The sequence below is a fragment of the Astatotilapia calliptera genome, chromosome 5, assembly GCF_964374335.1.
Source record: "Astatotilapia calliptera chromosome 5, fAstCal68.1, whole genome shotgun sequence".
In the NCBI taxonomy this organism is placed as follows: Eukaryota; Metazoa; Chordata; class Actinopteri; order Cichliformes; family Cichlidae; genus Astatotilapia; species Astatotilapia calliptera.
In genome coordinates, this window is record NC_137426.1 from 4,674,069 (window position 1) to 4,695,374 (window position 21,306).

At 41.8% G+C, this 21,306-nt stretch overlaps 1 protein-coding gene across 3 annotated transcripts in view; it reads right to left on the reverse strand.

The window, feature by feature from the left end:
* The window catches only part of LOC113021925 (zinc finger E-box-binding homeobox 2), a 28,624-nt gene extending 10,186 nt beyond the window's left edge, over positions 1-18,438 (reverse strand). For 2 of the 3 annotated variants that reach the window (XM_026166787.2, XM_026166786.2), the window contains exon 1: positions 18,131-18,438. In XM_026166787.2, coding sequence (XP_026022572.2) covers positions 18,131-18,188 — 58 coding nt within the window. In that variant the 5' untranslated portion in view covers positions 18,189-18,438. Of the gene's footprint in view, positions 1-2,550; positions 2,771-18,130 lie in introns of those variants that run through there. The other variant, XM_080301583.1, reaches the window with a different exon arrangement.
* Between the last annotated feature and the right edge of the window lie 2,868 nt (positions 18,439-21,306).

Genomic DNA, 21,306 nt, shown 5'->3' on the forward strand with positions numbered 1-21,306 from the left:
TTAGAAAAACCTAACTCATCAACTTTACAGCTAGAAGAAACAAACACACGCAGATAACACACACACACACTCACTCACCGTAATACTGAAAGCGCATGAGGGGGTTCAGTACTACAGAAGGGGGCAGCCCACAGTCACAAACACCTAACGCATACTTTACACATATTCCTTTGATTAATGCTGGCTAATCTCAAAGTGGAACACCTACATGTGTATCTGTTTGTATCAGCAGGTTGTGTGATCTGCCCCAACTTCACTGCACCAGGGCACTGAGCGCAGTCAAGCGAAATTCTGGTTCATCTGAGGCGAGTCAACCAATGCATGCTTCAAGCATTGCTGCTCCACAAAGGTGGAAAGCAATGACTTGCTTTTATGGGGGGAACAAAACCGGTCATTAAACGTGCTTTACCGTAGCAGGCACCTATGAAGATATGCGATGCGGTTAAAGGCGGCCCATCGGGCCTGCAGGAGACTCGGGGATGATAGGACGTACCGCTGGGACAAAAATGAGGAAAATCTGGTCTGGATTAGCATCAAATTGGCTCTAATTTTCTCTCTCATAACAGTGAGTGACACTGAGTCTACATGTGCTGTCATTAAAGCACACCGAGCTGGATGGTTTTCATTATCTGGCCTGTTGATTTATTTATTTGGATGGCAACCGCATCCTTCAAATATTTTTTTGTTGGAACAGGACAGTGAGATATTTGAAGAGCGTGAGAGTGCCTGCATTGCCTGCTAAGTAGACACTAGGTACAGAGGAGTGTAAGAGTGATGGATGCACGTAGCCTGTAAGCATCATAAGAAAGTGTAACTTGTAAAATGAGAAAACACACAGCACAGCACAGCAGAAAATAGTACACAGCCATGGTGCAGGAACTTTAGTGTGCGTGGGAAGAATGTGACTCATATCCAGACTGTGCTGCATCATGCTTGACATTGTCGATCATTCAGTCTTCAGGGGACTGATTCTGATCGTTTGACAACAACAGTGTTCAGATCACACACTGGAGTGCTATTTTAATCTGTCTGCTGCTTTCCCTGCATGTCAGTGACAGAACATCTGAAAGATTGGCGGCCTGACTGCCAGAAACACGTCTTTTTTTATAAATCCTGGCACGCCAGTCAGAACACACACTGCTGTTCTGGTTGTCGCGCGACGTGCAGTCCATCTTGAAATTCGTCTTAAGCCTAAAAAGTGAAACTTATCATTTGGTTGTTCCCAACGAAAAAGGGAGATAATGCCTGAACCACTTCATAAGCACAAACAAAGATTTTACAAAAGTAAAGTTCCAACAACAACAAAATCTGGCATAAAGAAAAAAATCCTGTTAGCTCTGAGAAGTGCACACAGTCTCAGTGCTGGCCTAAATCGGCACTGTTTATATGCCCGAGGGCATCTCCTGTACAACACCATGCTAAACTGCAGTTTATTTTACGACGCACACATGTGATCTAGTATTGGCTCAGTAATTATGTGGCTAAATGGTAAACACGCAATAATTGAAATTACCTTGTTTGTTTCTTCTGGTTTTAAATGGCAACAAACAAGGCCAAGCCCAATTTACCGCCCAATGCAAATGTTCCCATTCCCATGTTGATTTTCTACATTTAAAAATTAATACTTCAAAGAAACAGTAAAATGATTTAATATTGTTAATGATATTCAGTAGATTTTTACTGCTCAGTGGGAGCAAAAATTCAATAAAACTTTCTTTTAGGGAAATATTTAAGTCATGTTGGTGGTTGTCATCCAACTGAAAATGGTTACTTCTTTTGAAGAGTGTAAAAGCTCTTGCCTGGATTTTATATAAATGCGCAGAGTATGAAAAAAGGTTGTGTTGTCATTTTTGGTATATTCACAAATCAAATTCTGTGTATATCTCACGACAAGCCTGGTATTAAAATTTGTTTTAAAAATATAAAATAAAAGTCAATATCAGAAATTAATTTTAAAGAGCTCAATTTAGATCTTGAAAAATACTCCATTTATTTAATTTTTGGCTGCAAACTTTGAATTTATTTTACTTTATTACTTTTGAAAGATTCATACTAAATCACAAATCAAGGAAACATTTTTACAATAATCAGAAAAAAATGATGATTTGACACAACACATGTAAATGTAACATGAGTCATGACACAGTCCCATGGTGCCAATCTCACATTAAAATGACATCTGATGCATTTCAGTACATTACTGTACAACATGTAGGTGGTAAAACTGTCAGAATCAACATTCACACAGCTGAACACACAAAATTAAAAGCGTAGCTCTCCGCCATTTCTGTAACACACACTAACTAAATATATATATATACACACATATCTAAATATACTCTGTGTATTATTTTAAAAAATTGATTTGGTCAGTGTGTGAAATAATGCTTCTCCAATCATTGTAAATTTGCGATGAGTTCACAGGTGTCAAAAGAAAACACAACACTTGCTATTTTGAACTCAATAAATTACCACATGAGGGTCACGGACGCCCACATGCTAAACGAGAAACAAGAGCAGGAAGATGTCTGTATTGCCATTTTACAGTACCTATGAGAGCAGTTCAGAGGCGAGGTAGGTCCATGTTCATCTGCACAGCACGCTGGTGTCGATAGCTATCACCTCTGTTTAAGAATACATCGCAAAAATCTAATATGCGCTTTAAAAAAAATTTCACTGTGGCAGCTCTCCTATTCATACCTGCTGTCTGACATTCGCACAATGAGTCAGGGGAGGACCGCAACCAAGAACAAACACCTCCCACCTGATCTTCATCTAAGCAGCAATTCACATTCTCTCTATGATTCTCAGGGCAAGGGCGACTACTGATTGTGGCACCCTGGCCTGCTTTAGTTACTTACCTTCACAACACTGAGTGGAAAAAAAACCCATGCTGATCCCAATGTGCCAGACATGTCTTATGCCTCTGTTATGATAGTAAATTTCATGGCTGGCAAAAGAGAAATCAATGTTTCCATATTGCAGATTGTTAAGATGCTGGATAGCAATAACATGCAAGTTTAAAGGCGAGCTCAAGTGAATTGTCATCTGAGAAGTTTTCTCATGTTAGTATGCAACTCTTAATTTCAAATTTTCCACATGTTTTACAGATAATATAATGAGGGCTGACAGCAAATTGAAGATTAAATGCTCCAAATTGCATGTTAACCAGTAGGAATGGTGGTAATGTAATGTTTTGCTGCACTTTTACTGCATTTCTGTGGCCAGTGAAAAGGAAGTGCAAACATTCTTGTCTAATGATGGAGAAAATAACCACAAACACATTGATATGAAAGTCTGTGTTTAACAGTCAACTTTTAATTTAACTTGATTGCAGTCGTATCTTTGCTGGTTGGCAGCGAGCCACACAAGCACGCGCACGCACACACACACACATACACACAGGAAAAAAAAGTCTGCAAATGGCTTCTGGCGAGAACAAGACTGAAAGTGTGACACACTGATAGGGATTGTAAAGGTCATATTAGTGTGGAGGAAGAGATGCTTAAATGTGATGTGTGGTGCAGTATGTGATTTTGCATTCTTGCAGTGTGTTTGGTACACAGCGTTGTGGTGCGTGTTAGAGAAATGGGGTGACAACTTGCCTTGCACAGACACCAGTGCAGGAGAAAGATTACTGCGCAGAGCGTAAACTATACTAACGGCAAGACAGAGAGAAAGAAGAGGTTGTTCTGAAAGGAAGAGATAAGAGAATAAGAAAAGAAGAGTGAGGAGTTGATAAGAAAATTGAGAGAAAGAGACAGAAAGCAACAGTGTCAAACTGTCCCTGACACAAATCCTCCAACTGATGCTGAACTGTGAAAACACGTTACAGAGGGAAATTCCCTCTGCAGACACACATAAACTAAGTTACAAACATAAGCTGCGGGCAAAACGGGGAACAAGACCAGCTCACTGTGTCAGAAAACTGCAATACCATCAAATGCAGCAATAAATGTGTGTGTGTGTGCTTGTGTGTGTGTATGCGCAAACCTTAAAAGAGTATCTGAACTGCAGTCTGAGATAGAAAAGTGGAAGTCCATGCAATGCCACAGCAGCACAGTCACAGCTCTGTGCTTTAGATGTCCCACTTATTAAGAGACACCACCCTCTCAGAATAAGAAAAAAGGAAACACCACCACAGCATTTGCAGCCGAGGGTCAACATCTGCCTTTGAAAGACACAACAATGAGCTTAAGAGCTAATTTCCTTAAAGCCGATCAAGGCGACGAGAAAACAGAACAACGTTGCGATTTTGCACACCAAGCATCGACCTTTAAATTGACAACAAAGATGCTGTATTGAAACTATTTTGCCTTTGTTCAGCGTGGTTTTTAATGATCCGGTTCAATTAGGGCCCTTGTGACACAAAAATAGAACCGCTTTTGGCATTTTTATAGCTTCAAAGGCACTGAGCCATTTAGTGATACTAACAAAGTTGATTTGTCAACAAGTTATGCTTTTAGTGTGACTGCGCTGGTGTTAGTTTCATTATTCACATATGAGCTCTCGGTTCAATTTCAGAGGACGCTCGGCAAATCAAAGTACAGCCCCCAAAAACGCCTACTGTAACACACATTGTCGAGCTGTACGCAGCTCTCATGGCTGCTTTGAGAAGGCCAAGGCATTTGAAAATCAATTGATATCAGTATTACTGATCTGTTATACTTTATCAACATAACACATCACTGCGCCAAACAGACCACATGTGCTTAATGGAAACCTGCTCTGATGCGAGTTCAAACAGCTTAGAGATTAAACCAACAGCAAACAAGCAAAAATAGTGTACGCCAGGGCAAGCGAGCAAAATGAACTGTACGCTTACTGTAAATTACTGTAGTTTGCCGGTAACGTAGTCGGCCTCATGGCCTGCTGTTGTCAATAGCTTTCGTCGTCAATCCAAAACACATTTCTTTCTCTTTTCTACATCTGATCGGTCTAATCTCCTCCTTCGCGCTTCGTCATGCGTCCCGGATATCTATGCTTAGTTTCAGCACGCTCTAAATAATGAGGAGAATGTGTGAATTAATGACTGGTGACTATAGCAGCCTAACTGTGTGTACAGAGGTTAAAACACATCTGATTTGGTGCTGCAGCACGATGATGCCATGATAGAGAGTCAGACATCAAGAACGCAAAGGCGAAAAGAAAGAGGAGTAGTCAGAATGAGCAGTGACAGGAAAGCCGTCCAGATAACTTCTATTCTAATCACACCGCAAAGGTGCACTTGCGCCGGCGAGGCGGTGAGAAAAGTGTGACTCAATTTGGAGGTGCATTACAAGAGACAGTGTGAAGAGGGACAGGCACTCTCATCCCCACTTGTACAGTCCCACCCAACTATGTATTCTTAGATTGTGGTGAGTCAACTGTTGACTTCCATGATATATTTTTGTAACCTATAATGATCTTATATGATTTTAAGCACAGAGTTGACAGCTGCTTTAACAAGAACTTAAAAGTTAACAGCTTTACAAGTTTCAGGAAGAAGGGTTATAAATCATTGAGTGTCTCAATACAACAATTTCTATCCTCTAAGATGGGTAACGTCGCTTTATAAAGAATGCTGTTTTAACTTAGTTATAGACAATGCACGCATAACCCGAAACACACCGCAGCGGCACCTTGCCATTCTGGGTTAGTCACTTTGTGTGTTTTCATGAATGCTGAAGGAACAACAGAGCAGGAGGTAAATGAAAAAAAGTAGAAGAAGAACAAGAGGAAGAGCAGCACCTCTGCCTCACATTTTAGCCTCTGCGTGCAAATAAAAAGCCAAATAAATGGGCCCTGAAAACTATTAAAGCAACTCGAGTTAAAAATGACTTGAGCAAATTTTGCGGTTCATCGAACAGAATCACATTGTTTTTTGCATTATGTATGCGAAAATGTAGCAATCAGTTTTCCTCTTTGCAAAAATGAGGCAAGGTGTGGTATGAAGAGGTGTGCAACAAGGCTTTGTGGTTGTCTGTCGTCTTCCTTTGGAGGTTTCCTGTATGCTGCTGCCTGCATGTTTGCCACCGTGTTTACCTGTCCTCCCGACCACCGCAGTGACATTTATCAAAGAAAACAATGTTACCTTGACTGACACAGACTTTTACCTTCAAAGCAAAAGAGGTTTCTGCATCAGTGACCCTCTTTTTGCAGTGCTGCATGCCACACAGTAAAGAGAAAGAGTCAGATGTACTAAATAGTAGTTTAAAAAAATCTATCTATATATTAGGAACTAGAGCAAAAGGCAAAACTGCACATTTACGTAACTTACATATTCAAAGTCCACAGTATTCACTGTTCACAGCAATTGACCCCAGTTGAGCTTTTGTAGGTCCGTTTTCATTGTTTTGATTCCAAAATGATAATAAGGCCCACACGAGACAATCAGAAAGTGACCTACTAAAGTTAGAAAGTGACACACTGCCACCATCATTCTGGACTTCCCAACTTTGTCAGGCTAAATTGCCCTTTTTGACTCACTTGGTGTGTCAGTGACTCACCGCTAGTGACAAGTTGACTTCACAACTGCATACATGCTGTGTGCGAGAGCGTGTTTGTGTATGCATGAATTATGCTTTGCTGCCATCGCACTCTGTGTGCATCTGCTGCAACTCAGAACGGAGCTGGTGAGAAAGGTTAGCTCGGTTAGAGGAACACGTTATTTCGAGTTGGCCCTTCGCCTCCTCCTGTGGCGCGGTTTCCGTGTGCCGAGGGATCGGTGCTGGAATGCAGAAACGGTCACAGGGGGACCCACGCGCTCACCACATTGTGAATCAAAACCCAAACTGTGCTTCATTAGACTCCTGTCATTGCAAAGACTCTCACACCACTCTATAAATATCCCAGTCTGCCCCCTCCAAATTTGTTTTCCCTCTTTTTTCTGACACATGAAAATGCTCAGGGACTGTTCCAGACTTCAGATGTGGCTCTTTATTTTGTACGTTGGCGCAAGAAACCACACAATAGTGGCTCCTTTTGAATATTAAAACATTCCCTGACGGGGATACAAAGGTTCTGAAGTTTTTTAATAGGGATAAACACTAAATAAAACTTCTCTTTGAGCTTAACAGTTATGCAATGTGGGATTTGGTTAGTTCAACTCAAGCAGCAACGTTGAGTTACTCACTCCATGAGATTTGTTTTGAGGGGGAAACAAGTATGTCTGGTATCCCACTGACTTAAAACATCTGTATATAAGATGTGTTAGAGGTGTTTTGCATGATTTAGTATTAAGAAAAGATCAAAATTCCTTAATCTGAGCACTTAAAGCAGATTTAAAACACAATACACTTCTGAGGAACCCACCCCATTAAGTTCTGAAAGATCAGAACACAGCCCACAGTGGTATTCGCCACTGCAGAAACACACTGAACTGCTTCTATAGCTGACAAAAGGACTGATCAGCTTCACATTCAAAAGTGAAAAATAGTAGAAAAAGTATAATATCCAATAACATGTCTTAATCAAGCTTTGTAATAATACATTTTCTTCTGTTCAGACAGCCTGCTGATGAGACATACCTAACATACAAATGTGGCGCCATCCTCTGGCCTATGTTGGCATTACAAATCCCCCAAATGAGCGATTATGACACCAAACTATCAACTATCAAGTGACAAAATGTGACGTCATCATAGCAAAAAGAAAAAAAAAAACGTGCCGCTCTGCTTTATTTTTTGGCCTTTCTCTAAATTGCACACGCCCGTGAACAAAATCGTCTCCCTCTCTGCCCTGACCGGCTTTCTTTTGTCACTTTTTCTGTCCTTGAAGCGCGCACACGTCAATAGATGCAGACAAAAAAGAAAAGCACGCGCTATTAAACTGGTCGTTCTGTGGTTACGCAGTTCTCATTAGTAAGATTTATGAATCATACTGCATATTAATTTACACACATGCGAATACTGGTTGCTTGCCACTTGATACGTGCCGTATGTGCGAGTGTGTGTGTGTGTGTGCTGTTGCGCAGAAGAGGCCTGAAAACCAACTCCTTAAAAAAGAAACTAATTAAAGTCACAGAGAAAAAATGCAAAGGCAGCAGAACCACACAAGAAAGTGTGTGCATGTCATTACTGACCTGGCCCACGTTTTAGAAAAAAAGAGGCAAGAAGAGAGAGAGTGTAAAACCTCGACGAGTGAAATAATGTGCATAAAAAAAGACTCAACAAGGAAAACGTTTAAAAAGCAAACTTGGGGAGTTTAAGAGGATCTTTGATGTGTATCAGAAGAGGAAAGCAGCCTTGCGACTGGGACGACAGTAATTTTAAGTCAAAGCAGAAGGCTCGCTGACTGGCTGCCTTACTGGCTGCCTGGCTGACTGCCTGGCTGACTGACTGTGGTCTTTGATGGCGCTGGCTGTTTGAAGTGGTTTTCGGGGGATGGGAGCAGCGTGTGGTGTCAGTGGGACAGGGGAGGCACTCGGAGAGGGGGGGACATGATGGCGACCGTACAGCATTGGGGGAGCCCGGGTTGGGTGGAGCAGACGACAGGGAGAGAGGAGGATCAAATAAAGAAAAGAAATGGATAAAAACGGGAAAGTGAGATATGTGGTAACAACGATACAGAAGAACCGAGGGGATGATAAAGAGCAGGAAGAAAGAACCAACGACTGAGGGGAATGAGGGACGACAGTAAAAGTTTAAAATCTGTGGATTGACAGTTAATGAATTCACAAAAGTAAAGCTTTCAAATCTCAGTCTCCCAGGATGAGGCCTGGACACATTCGCACCTACCGATTACTTGTATCATTTAAGTGATGTTACCTCCCTCTGATAAGCTCCCAGGGTGCCTTATGACTTATTTCCCCTTGCATCCCTCCTGCAGTGCTGCACACATGCACTCTATAATCATAACTACGCTGCTTCCCTGAGGTACCAAAGTTCACTGTGCAACTAAAAAGGAAAAAGAAATTGATTTTGTACAACTTTAAAATATATATATATTTTTTTAACTCTGACTTTCCATTTTTCTTTTATGAGTAACCGGCCCTTATGATTAAAAACCTTCCCCGTTTTGGCAATTTTGCAACCTGTCACATACCACCAGAAATTCTGCAAAAAAAAAAAAAAGGATGAGATAAGACTATCTAGTAGACTGTTACATGATGATAAATGAGAGATTGAACCAATACACGCTGCACTGCTTCCTTTCTAGCCCATAATACGTCCGGTGTATGCATCATGTTCTTTATCATACCTGAGCTTAAGCCTAGTTCGCATGATCTCATAGTGTATAATTCTAGCATGCATCTTTGCTCCATGTGAGGCAAGTTTGACCAGAGTGTTTTGGACTGACCACGTCCGAAAACATGGCGTTTAAAAAACATACGGCTTTGCAAGAACGGGCATCTCATTACTTTTCTAAGATTTCCAGTTGCGACCTTATCATGTTTACTCCTATGTATGCAAAATCACTTGACTGATAACATGAATTTTTGCTGTGCAGAGGAAATGCATTCACCATCTCTAAAGTAAATGATGGAGAGGCTCAGGGTTTCTTCCACTCGCAAAAGAAACCCAAAGAGTGAGCTAAAGGGAGTGTGATTGATATCAGCGTTTCAAACACCGAAAGCCTCGACTGTTACAGGTGGGCATTCATTCCACAGGTGAGGAATGTTTACTCCCTACCAAGTGACTGTGTGTGTGTGTGTGTGTGTGTGTGTACACCAGAGAGATTGATGTGCAGGGCAGATATAGGTGGTACCAGGTGATCACAGGTACAGAGAGAGGGAGTTGAACTTTCCCATGCGTTCTTGTTGTCAGTCCTGGCTTGTTAGGCCCTTTTGTGAAGAGGTACTGCAGTGTGGAACAAAAAATAAACAACAACAACTCACAGATTAACCGATGATAAAGTATTCCTTAGTTACAGCACTAGTCTGGGTATTTCAAACATGTGCAGTACTGTGCAAAAATCTTGAGCCACCCCTCATTTCTTACATTTTGCATCCAAGGAGCCACACAGAGCCACACACTGGGCTTTCTGAGGGTCTATCAGTGTTGTTTTACTCAGTTTCACTCAAGTCCTTGCACCTGACCATTTTCAGAGGAATGCTTTTTTAGGCCGCTAATGAATCATTCAAGCAAAACAAAGGTCACTAACTGAAGTGTTATGTTTACACATAACAGACAACTTAGCAAAGAGACAATTACAAATTGTATTTTTAGACACTTTGTTTTTAGTAACAAAAGCACGTAATTTGTTCTGATTTATTTAGCTGAATTGGCAAAAGAGGGCCAAAAGTAACACATTCTGAAAGAATAATATTTTTTCCACTAATGAGGTGATTCCCAGAGAGCCATTAGCTGAAAACTTTGCATATCTTGGCGTGGTGTGCAGTGTGTCCTAAAACACATTTTTCAGAAACTGGACAAGAAGAAAAGAAGAAGTGACAGTCCGGAAAAGAACAAAACAAGCAAAAAAAACCAAAACGTATGCATTAACTGTTCACTGAAGCCTCGTCAGAAGTGGACTAAGAGCATTCTTAAGAAAGGGAAACAGGGAGACAAGGCTGAGGTAGGCAAGAACTGGACTGATAGTCTGTGACAATAGGACAGAGGTACAACAGCGATTGTCTACGGTGGAGGCTCTGTCATGGTTCAGGTCTGGATTTCAGTCAGTGGTCAGAATCAGAATCAGAATACTTTATTAATCCCGAAGGAAATTAGGGTTACAGCAGGCAGCACGCTAATGGCGCATGCACACTTACAAAGGAACCTTCTGACCAACTTTACACAAACATCACATTGGGGAGACATGTCAGAAAGGTAGGCTGATAGGAAAAAAACAACGAAAATACATAACATGAGGTAAGAGGAGGAGAAAAAAACTCCACTCAGACTGAGCTCCTAGTGGGAGAACAGTTTGATAACAGAAAAAACACCTCAGCACAAAAAGCACATGACTATCAATACATGGTGTAGGGGATAGAGGTTATATTATAAATGATAAATGCAGAAATATTTAGTCAGATTTTGCTCCACCGTGCAATACCATGTGGAAAGCACTTGGCTGGCAAAAACATTTTTCAGCATTACAACAAACCCAAACACACTGACAATGCAGTAAAAGCATACCTGGATCGAAAACACACAATGCAACACTATCAGTTATGGACTGGCCTCCTCTGAGCCCGGAAACAGTTTGGTCCTGACAGAGATCAGAACAAAAAGGAAGAAACCTCCAAAGAAGAGCTTTGCATGTACTCCAAGATGCCCGGAGACCTTTTCCTGAAGACTACTTAAAAATTTACAAGCCTGCCTAAAAGATTTCAGGCTGTATTGAGAAATAAAGGTAGTCATAAAAAATACTGACCTTCAAGCGTGTTAGGATTTTACAAACTATATATATATATATATATATATATATATATATATATATATATATATATATATATATATATATATGCAGCTGCAGTAATGCGGACGTTGCACCGGTCCGTCGTGGTGAAGAGGGAGCTGAGTGTAAAAGCGAAGCTCTCAATTTACCGGTCGAGCTACGTCCCTACCCTCACCTATGGCCACGAGCTGTGGGTAGTGACCGAAAGAACGAGATCGCGGATACAAGCGGCAGAAATGAGCTTCCTCCGAAGGGTGGCTGGCCTCTCCCTTAGAGATAGGGTGAGAAGTTCGGCCATCCGGGAGGGACTCAGAGTAGAGCAGCTGCTGCTCCACATCGAAAGGAGCCAGCTGAGGTGGTTCGGGCATCTGACAAGGATGCCCCCTGGGCGCCTCCTGGGTGAGGTGTTCCAGGCATGTCCCACCGGGAGGAGGCCCCGGGGCAGACCCAGGACACGCTGGAGAGATTATATCTCTCGGCTGGCCTGGGAACGCCTTGGTGTTCCCCCGGATAAGCTGGAGGAGGTGGCTGGGGAGAGGGAGGTCTGGGCCTCTTTGCTTAGGCTGCTGCCCCCGCGACAAAGCGGATGACGATGGATGGATGGATGGATATATATAGTATTTTGTTTATGTTTGCTTGCTAATGTTTCAATAAATTGCTGCACTTATTTTGCATTTTTCTAGCAAAAGATAAATAAATGTGTGGTGGTGCAAGACTAGTGCACAGTACTGTAGCATTTACACCACATAATAATGCAGCATTTTAAAGCTACATACACAGTTAAAAAAAAAAAATAATTAAGCTGGATTTATGGTTTTTATTCATAGAGAAGAATTTTGGGAATTTAACCAATGCAGAGTTTATACAGATGGAGTAACAACAGATCGATAAAGAAGTGAAATTTTTTTAAAAGGAGAAAATAAAATGCTAAAAAAAAGCTCAGATGAGAGGCAAAGACAAGCTGCAGAGGAAAGTTTTCCTTGTTATTGATTTTGTTGTTTTGCACTTGGTTTTCCGTTGGCAGGAGCCAGGCTAAAAGATCAACAATGGCATGAACAAGCTCATCATATTTTTGACACTGCCCCCAGGTCATGGTAAACACAACTATAAAGTTCTGAGTAACACATAAGGAATACCAAAACAGCACTATGGTAAACCACAGCTCCTTTAATTCCTTTTACCAATCTTTATGTACTTTAGACTCTCTACTTGCAGTTCACATGCACCACGTGTTTAACCCTTGTATGGTGTTCGGGTCTGTGAGACCCGTGTTCAGTTTTTTTCAAAAGAAAAATTAAACAATTAATTATTTTTTCACGTGTAAATGTGTTGTGTCTTTCCACTCACTCCACTTGATTATAACTGATTTATTTATAACATTTTATATAAAAGAAAAACGAGAAGCACATTAATTCATAAATGTGATCTAACAAAGGTAAAGGGAAAAAATTAACCATGTTTGCTGTTCATATGTCTTGTAATTGGGATGAAGTAAACATCTGTTGAGTAATTTAACATAAAATTGTTTGATAGTGTTAATTTGGAAAGCCAAAACTCTAGCGGGTCCACCAGACCCATGAACACTGGCTGAGTAACAAAAACACGAACACCACACAAGGGTTAACCTATCTATTGCAATACTGTGGTAATGAAACAACATTTTTAGTCACCAGAAATGAGTTAAGCACTGACTAATATTCATCTTAAAGACATTAAAAACCTACCCCCCCCCCCCTCCTCCCCTGCAAAAAAAAGTAAACTCTGTCAAGAGCAGATGAAAAGCGATTAAAAAGAAGAAAAAAGTGTTAAACTGATGAATCCACAGACAGTGTTTTTTGGCAGGTGTTATGTGGCCTCGCCTTAGCGGTGATCAAGGCAGAGCCCACAAATACTGTCCATCTCTCGACCTCATATCAAACTATTCCTCATTCAATCTCCTGCCCTGCTTCCTTTATATACTGGCACGCTCTCAGCCAGCTGAGGGGGCCTTCCTGCCTGCCAGGCTGCTCTCATTTCTCTCCCTGTCTCTTTTTCTGACTCTCTTCTCTCTTTCTCTGCCACCCATCTGGCCCTTGTAATACATGACAGCTGAAGCAGGGTTTCCAAATTTAATTTGAGGTGTGATAAAAACAGCACATATCTATAAAGTGTATGCAGAGAGCCTGCCTATCTGGATAGTTTTAACCTCTTTTTTCTGTCAAACATGTGCAGCATATCAAACACACAAACGCAGGCTGCCTGCAGTAAAAGAAGATCCACAAATAGACTTGATGTTGAGGAGCAGTGCCAAAGCAATGTCAAAGAACATAATAATAAGACTGCAAATGTACTGAAGGTAATCGATTTGCAGCATCAGGGTATACAGTGTGTTAAACTTTCTCGAATCTCCAATGTGAAAATACAGTTGTTGTTAAATATGTGATAAGTACATGCCCAGTCACCTATATATATACACACACACAAACACACACACATGCATACACACCTCATATGCTTTGTGGCCAGCAGTGTTATCTTACAGTTGAAACGTGTGATCCACAGACATACACTCACTTCTCGAGTTTCCGTCTACCGAGGCCTCTTCATAACTACAACGGAGTTGCAATTTTTCTACAAAAGAATCAGAGTGGTGCAGTTTGAATGAAACCCTCATTACTGCAAGCATCTCCCAGCGATTCCAAATTAATTGCATACTTTTTGTTGCCATACCCTGAAAGGGACGCTTTTGTAACAGCTGAAAAAAATTGGAAGAAACCACGGCACTGCATTAATTAATCATTGCAGTGGCAATATTTTCCAAGTAATCGCTGCTGGAGAGGATCCCTGCTATGGCAGTCGTGCGGCATGAACGTACAGTAAGACATGAGACTGTTTTGGCGGCTTGGCTTTGTAGGAAACATCAGAATGAGCAATAATTGAATGAGCATGTTTAAAAATTCCAGAGGGACTCAATCAAGGGATTCCCCATTTCTGCCGTGTAGATCGGGTATCAAACACGCAGAGCAAGGACGGGAGAAATCTGTGACACTTGGAGCTGTGGGAACGTTTGAGAAACAAACAAGGAAACGCTTAGATTGTCCTTGATCCATCGCCCATCGTGACTCCTCTGTTTCTACCCTACACACCCCTCAAACCCTACATCTCATCTTTTATAACCGAAGAGCTGTTTTCACCGTCTCTGTCAGCCCCATCATTTCCCCACCTCTGTCATCTTCCTCTCTTCTCGTCTTCTTCTGTCCCTCCCACCCGCTGGTTCTGACGCCTGAGCTGAGCCCCTTGAAGAGTCCTGGTAATAAACTGTGGTGCCTGAGCTCTTCATTGCTGTCTCGCTCTCCCCACCCCTCATCCCAGAGCGCCGATACATCTGCCATTAAAGTAGGCTCGGTCCAAAAGGCCCAGCCCCTCCGCTCTGTACAGTACAAGCACGTCAGCCTTTAACGTTCCAACGCTTCCCCCCACCCCCCCAGTCTCTCCTTTTTCTTTCTTTTTTTTTTTGTTGCTCAAATCCTTTGTGTACAGTGTGCTATGCTCACTGTGGCAGCGGTGTGCCAGAAAAACCCACACAAACACACGTATGCGCACACATACACAGTCAAAGACACACAGCTGGGCCCCAGCTGCATACAAAGACTGGGGTTTGGAAATCAATGAAGGAGAAAGAAGAAAGGGGGGAAAGGAGTTTAAATATATTGGCACTTGAAAAAAAGGAGAAAATGAGAAAGGGAGAGAGAGAGAAAGCTTTCTCTTAAACAGGCACATCCACTCAACGACAGAGTGAGGTTTTTAATGAACCAACAAAACATAAAGTGCAAAGCAGCAGAACTAGATATGTTTGTGAGGGTGTGCACGGTCCTGAAAGCAAAGATTCAGTCTGATCACATGTGACAATGTTGTTCTGGCAAGAAATGGCTCAGGGGAAAGCCCAGATACAGTTAGAATAAATTATGCCAAACAAATGCAATAAGAGAAAATAAGATATGAGGAGTTGTTTCATTACGTCTGTTTTACAGAAACTGAAATAACTTCTCACAAATCTGTCTCGATCCCTTTCACTACTCTTCTTCTTCGACAATTTCAGCATCTGTGTCACTGGCTGTGTACAGAGGCCTGATGTTGAGCTGATGGCTGTGTTCTCGGCTAATTAATTCTCACACTCTAACTGGTAGATCAGTAAATACAGGTTTAACTGTATAGGTTTCCAGTCTTGATCGCGGGACTGTTTCCAATCTGCCAGGAATGAAAAGTTGTAATTTCCTCACATTGCTCGATATTGCTGAACATTGACGGTTTTATTGGGGTAGACAGAGACATAATCAATGGGCGCCTTGGAGAGGGAAGAAAAGTTAGTGCTTTTTCTCTTTCTTCTGGTTTGGAAGAGATCCCCAGATCTCTGTCTTATGAGTCGGGTCTGCCAAATTCATTTGGTTTTATCAAGGACCTTTAACTCCCTCCTCGCACAGCCGCCTCCAGCCCAGCACATTCCAAATCCTGCTTTAATACACACATCTGCACTCTAACATGAGGATGCACATGCAGCAAGCATGTTGCACGCAAAAAAACCCTCTTTGCATGCACTGATGTGTTTGTGGCTTATACTTTGTGTAAGTACTCTGATTGGTGCACTAAGCACTGATAATAATTACAAAAGAGAGCCTAAAAATAGATGTTTCACGGAAAACATCCATCAACATGAGTTAATGTGACTAAGCTTAATATCAATTCATAATCAGTTTCCTTTCAGTTCCTGTTCGTTTTTAACATGCCTTCATTTCTTCAGATCCTATTACTTAATAAATTTTACTGGAAACTGACAGCAGGTGATGCTTATCTCTTCTCTACGATCACTGCAAGAATTTAAAAAAAAAAAAAAAAAACTGGACAGTTTTTTTCTGGTGGCCTGATAAGTGACAGGTCCTTGTCAGTAAGTGTGCTTTTTAGCTGATAGCTTTCACGGTAGCGTGATGCTGTTGATCTGTGAAACAGAGTGAAGTCGGTCGACAAACTGCATCGTGACAGTCAAAGGTGAGAGTGTGTGTGTGTGTGCACATGCACACACGAGTACCCGTTAAAGCTGAGCGGTCAGAGAGGATCTCACCCTGGTGACGCTTTGCTAGAATTCACACCTTTATGAATAAAATGAGGAAGCACTTAAACCAAACTAATAAACGAGCAAACCAACTCCTTACACCAGCTAGCTTTGTCGCGCTTGCATGCCAGATCTGAGGCAAACAACAGCAGTGTATGGTTTGCGATGGCTCTTAAAAGAAACTCCATCCATGTGTTTGTGTGCGCCCTTGCCCTGGCCACTTTTTAATGACAAAATATGCTCTGAGATGACAAAAAAAGAGCCCAAACTAACCCAACTTAATTCTTTCTGTCCTGGGGATTCATTTACATTTAGAGTAATGGCTTTATCTGCAGTGAAGTGCCAGCAGCATATACTCCATTATTATTAGCATAATTCAGAGGTTTTAGTCTAAGGTTTCCATTTGATATATTTAGAAAGGGGTTTCAAGTTAAATTTAGGGTTCGAGAAACATTCAGTGTTCAATGTTGTGGATAATTTTAGAGTCCGGGGTTAGGGAAGTAGGATTTGATTCCAACATATATTTTCAGTCCTTATTAGAAGGCTGGAAGAACAACTGTTATTTTAAATGTGTGCCTATCAGAACTCACAAACAGAAGCAAGGATACACACACCTGAAGAGCGACAAACAAACATGTGCTGCTTGCTGCATGCAGAGCAGCGTCTTAACAAACTTTCTAAATACAGCATGCAGTCTTGAAGTTCCTCTTAGAACAGTTTTGGGAAGTGCATGCAGAGAGACTGACAAGATCTGAAGCCTCAAGGTCAACTGACACTTTCAGCTAATTCTTGATAATCAAGATGGATAATCACAAAAGAATTAGAGAAAGATAAAAAATGTTAACTGTGCACCATAGCAGAGCTGAAGAGTTGTGCACAAGGAATTTCTGCTTTGAATCACATTTAGAAATTTTGTTTTTTAATGTACATATTTTTTAATGTGTACTTTTATTTTCTTCTTTTTTTAAATAAAACCCTTTTTAGTTGCAGGACACTAATTCAAAGCTTTTCCTTTTTCTCCAGATGCTGCACAGTCTATTTTTGACAACCAGCAGACAAAAGAATATCGAACTGCATAAAAGTTGCTGCAAACTAAAAAAAATCCAACAGTAAAAAATAAGGGAACTGAAACCTAGAAAGCTGCAGTGTCAGAGCAGGTTAACGTTCCGCGTGAAAAGCAACTAAACTGCGTGTCAGAGGTTGCGTACGAGCCAAGCGCACTGCACTACATAACAGGGGGACTGTAAGATGTAGTTTGACAACAAGGATTTCCTAGTAAGGAAAATAAATTAAATAGTCTATCCGACTTCATTACAGTTTATTGGGCTGTATATAGTTCTTTGTGCTTTTTCTTTTTATTTAGAAATGATTTTTTCTTTTTAAATCAGTAAAGAAAAGTCCAAAAGTTTTCCTTAAAAGCGAGCAGCCACAAGTTTTGAATTCCCAGGTAGAATAATCCCTGTGGTCCAGACAGAAACTGACGGTTCATCCCTGTGTATTAATCTGCAAGGCTTTCACAAGACATGTAAGGGAAAAAAAGCGTATGAAGCATGAAATTATAGTATACAGAACAGCACTAAACGGGGGCTAAAAGAAAGTGTAGTTTTCATCTGGAAATCACACAAGAAACGAGCGCAGTTCTCAGTGAGGGCTCCTGCCCGCTGCAGCAACACGCCAACATCATTACCAACTTTTTCAAAAAGTTTTCGTCTTCACGCCTCTTACCTCGGTTTCTCCTGGGGTTGGCTTGTTTCCTACGCTTTCCCCGACTTTCTTCTGTCATCTTTGGGCTTTGTTTATTTTCAGGAAAAAATAAAAAGTTGTCTGGGGAGCGGTGCGACTGCGTGTCCTGAGTGGCTGCCTTGAGAATGAATGGTGTAGAAGCATCGCCTTCGGTCACAGCGGGAGCCTCAGACCTTGATGGGACTCCCACGCGAGCGAAGGCGACGAGCCGTAAGGAGTGATGTCAGCGGCAGAGGCTGGCCCTGAGGTCAGTCTTGGCATCGTAAACATACACCTTCCCCAGTCCGAGTGCTCATACAGCCTGACAGTTACAAAAAACAAAAGACCCGACTCTGTTACACTTTGACAGCATATCTCGAATTTGCTCCCTTGCACCTCCTCTCTACCCCGAAAGCGACAAGGTCCTCGTTGCCTCCATCTATTGGGGAAAAATTAAAGCCATACTGGCCATACTGAAAATGTTCCTCCATGCATTATCTAAAGACAGCTGCTGAGATGAATGAAAATGTTATAAATTATTAATGCAGTTAAAGGTGAATTAGGCTGGGTTGTTTATGGGGCCAGTTATTATTAAGATTTTTTTTTAAAACAATGGTGAGATTTGGTGATGGGATTAGGAGTGTTCTCTTCGTTGCAGGTGTAATTTTTTATAATTTAGCTGATCAGGAAAGGCTCTCCCTGTCTCTGCAGCGTGAGCTCCTTTCTCATGGAGCCACCACAGTAGGCGCAACGTCTCTACTTGAATCTGTAGGCTCTCTGCCTGGGACTAAATTATAGGCTCAGTCTGCAACATTTTTACACTAAATGCAGGTTAATGACAACAGGTATATATAACCCCTCTCCACCGCCCATCCCCCCTCCCCTTCCCCCTCCCCTCCGTGTTTTACGGCTTGGCTATTATTCAAGCCGCAGTCGCACCTGCGCCCGAGTATCCCGGAGTGGACCCCGTCCTGCGCCCTATTCAGCTTGGGATGGCTGTAGGAAGTGATGCATTGACAGTCTTTTGTGTTGCAACCTGCACCGTAATCTGTTTTGCAACTGAAAAAACATCCGAAATAAAACTCTAACGTAGCGTTCAGGACCCCTACCTTGGCTCTCTCTTTTTTTTTTTTGCCCCCTCCACCTTTGAGTGGCTTTGCCGCATAATAAGAGCGACCAGGTAGCTTTTCACGGCGCATAATGTGTCCCGCTGCAGGGAGTCCACGTGGGGCAAACAAACAGGGACCTGACAGAGTGACCCAGATTAAGTTAGGCTAAAGATGGAGAAGTAAAGGGAGATTATACACACTGACTTTTTTTTAACGAGAAGGCAACCCAACAGCAAACGGAGTAGCCAACCAGAATGAGCAGACTTTAAGAATCAGAATAAGCCTTAAGGGATATATTTGAAATATATAGGCATTTTTATAGTACTCAAATTACTTCCATCTTGTTACTTTTTCCAACACTACATGAGCTCAACTTTACATTTAAAACAAGACCTATACCCCGTCCCAAAATACATTCCCCTTTCATTCCTTTGCCATCATGACATGAGGAGGTTTTTTTTTTCTTTAATGGATTCTGGAAGAGAAGGCATCCTGAAGGTGGGGAGGGAGCACAGGGCAGAAGAAAGAGAAGGACACAAGGGTCATCATGGCTCTTTGTGGTAGGATGGATGGAGGAGAGGGTGGAGAGGAGGTGGATGAGGAGGGGCAATAAACTTTGGCACAGATGAGGGTCACAGGGGTGCAGAGGTGCCTCAGAGGTCCTGGGAGCTGCTTTCTTTCTTTTTTTGTAAATTTTAAATACCTCCACATCCACGTCGATGCGATGGATAGGTGGATTTTTCCAAGCAAAACGTGAAGTGATTTCACTCAGGTTATAAATTTTGGTTGAAGGTCACGTGCTGCCTGAGCTAAAGCATCTATTCAACAAACAAAAAAAGATGCGCTATATTACACTTATTTTCATAAACTGACTACACCCAGGTGGAGCAACACTGTGGTGGTATAGTTTGAGTTTTGTCCTGTCATGCTTAAACAACACCGCTCTCTCTCTCTCTCTCTCTCTCTCTCTCTCTCACACTCACACACACACACACACACACACACACACACACACACACACACACACACACACACACACACACACACACACACACACACACACGAAGGAAGCAGTCCTACTGGGGTTTTGTCCCAATCTGTGGTCTGTGGGTTCAAAGCTTCTTGCATGGGGAGGAGAGCCCTTACACAGCATATTAAGCAGGAGTTAATTATATGCCAGTCTAAGTGACAAAGGGAAAGAAAAGCCTTCTTCTGAATGGCAAGACAAGAAAAGAGAAAAGTCATTATGCTGCCCACTTCTTTGCATTTGAAAAACTCTGTTCTTATTTTGGTATTTCCATTCGCCACAGAAAAATGGTGACCACATTACAGACGAGCAACAACACTATCTTGATATTACTGCCATCTGACTTATTACATTAGATTTTTTTCTTTTTTGACACGCACTCGCTCTGGTTTGGTGAAAGGAGACGTGTTTTGCCTCGCAAAGCCTTTGGTCTGAAAGAAGAAAGAGGATAATGCCCATTTTGAGCATATCAGAGCAGGTCAGTGCGCTTTAGATTTGGTCATTTTGTCAAGCAAGATTACAGTGTAACCACTAAAGCTTTGCAGTAAATCCTTTAAAATGAGCACCATTCAAGTCTTTTAGAAGGCATTATCTTTAAAAGGGTGAAATTTTACTACTTTTTATAGAGCCCATCTCTGTCAGTTGCATCTATAGGTGGCCTCTTAAGTGTACATGGGCGAGGTAAAATAAGTTTGTTTTGCACTAACATGTGCATGTGTATGTGCATTTATTTATAAGTGTAATTCTTCTTTTTGTCCTCTCTCAGCATAGATGCTTCTGCAAACACCTTATGTGACCCCTCTGTGGAAACAGAGCTATTGTTTCAAATCACAAATCTGGATATGCCAGAGTGCAAATCAGTAGTCCCTCAGTAAAACTTCCCCTTGCCTTGGAGCAAATGAGTCAGCTTCAGTATCACTGCCAGGCTGTAGTGGCTGCCCGTGAGTCTGCTGTGCCATGCCACAACACCGCAACGCCAATATAGTCTAAGCACACTGGGGCCCCGGATCAAAATTAGCCACTGGAGAAAGTAAAGGTAGTGA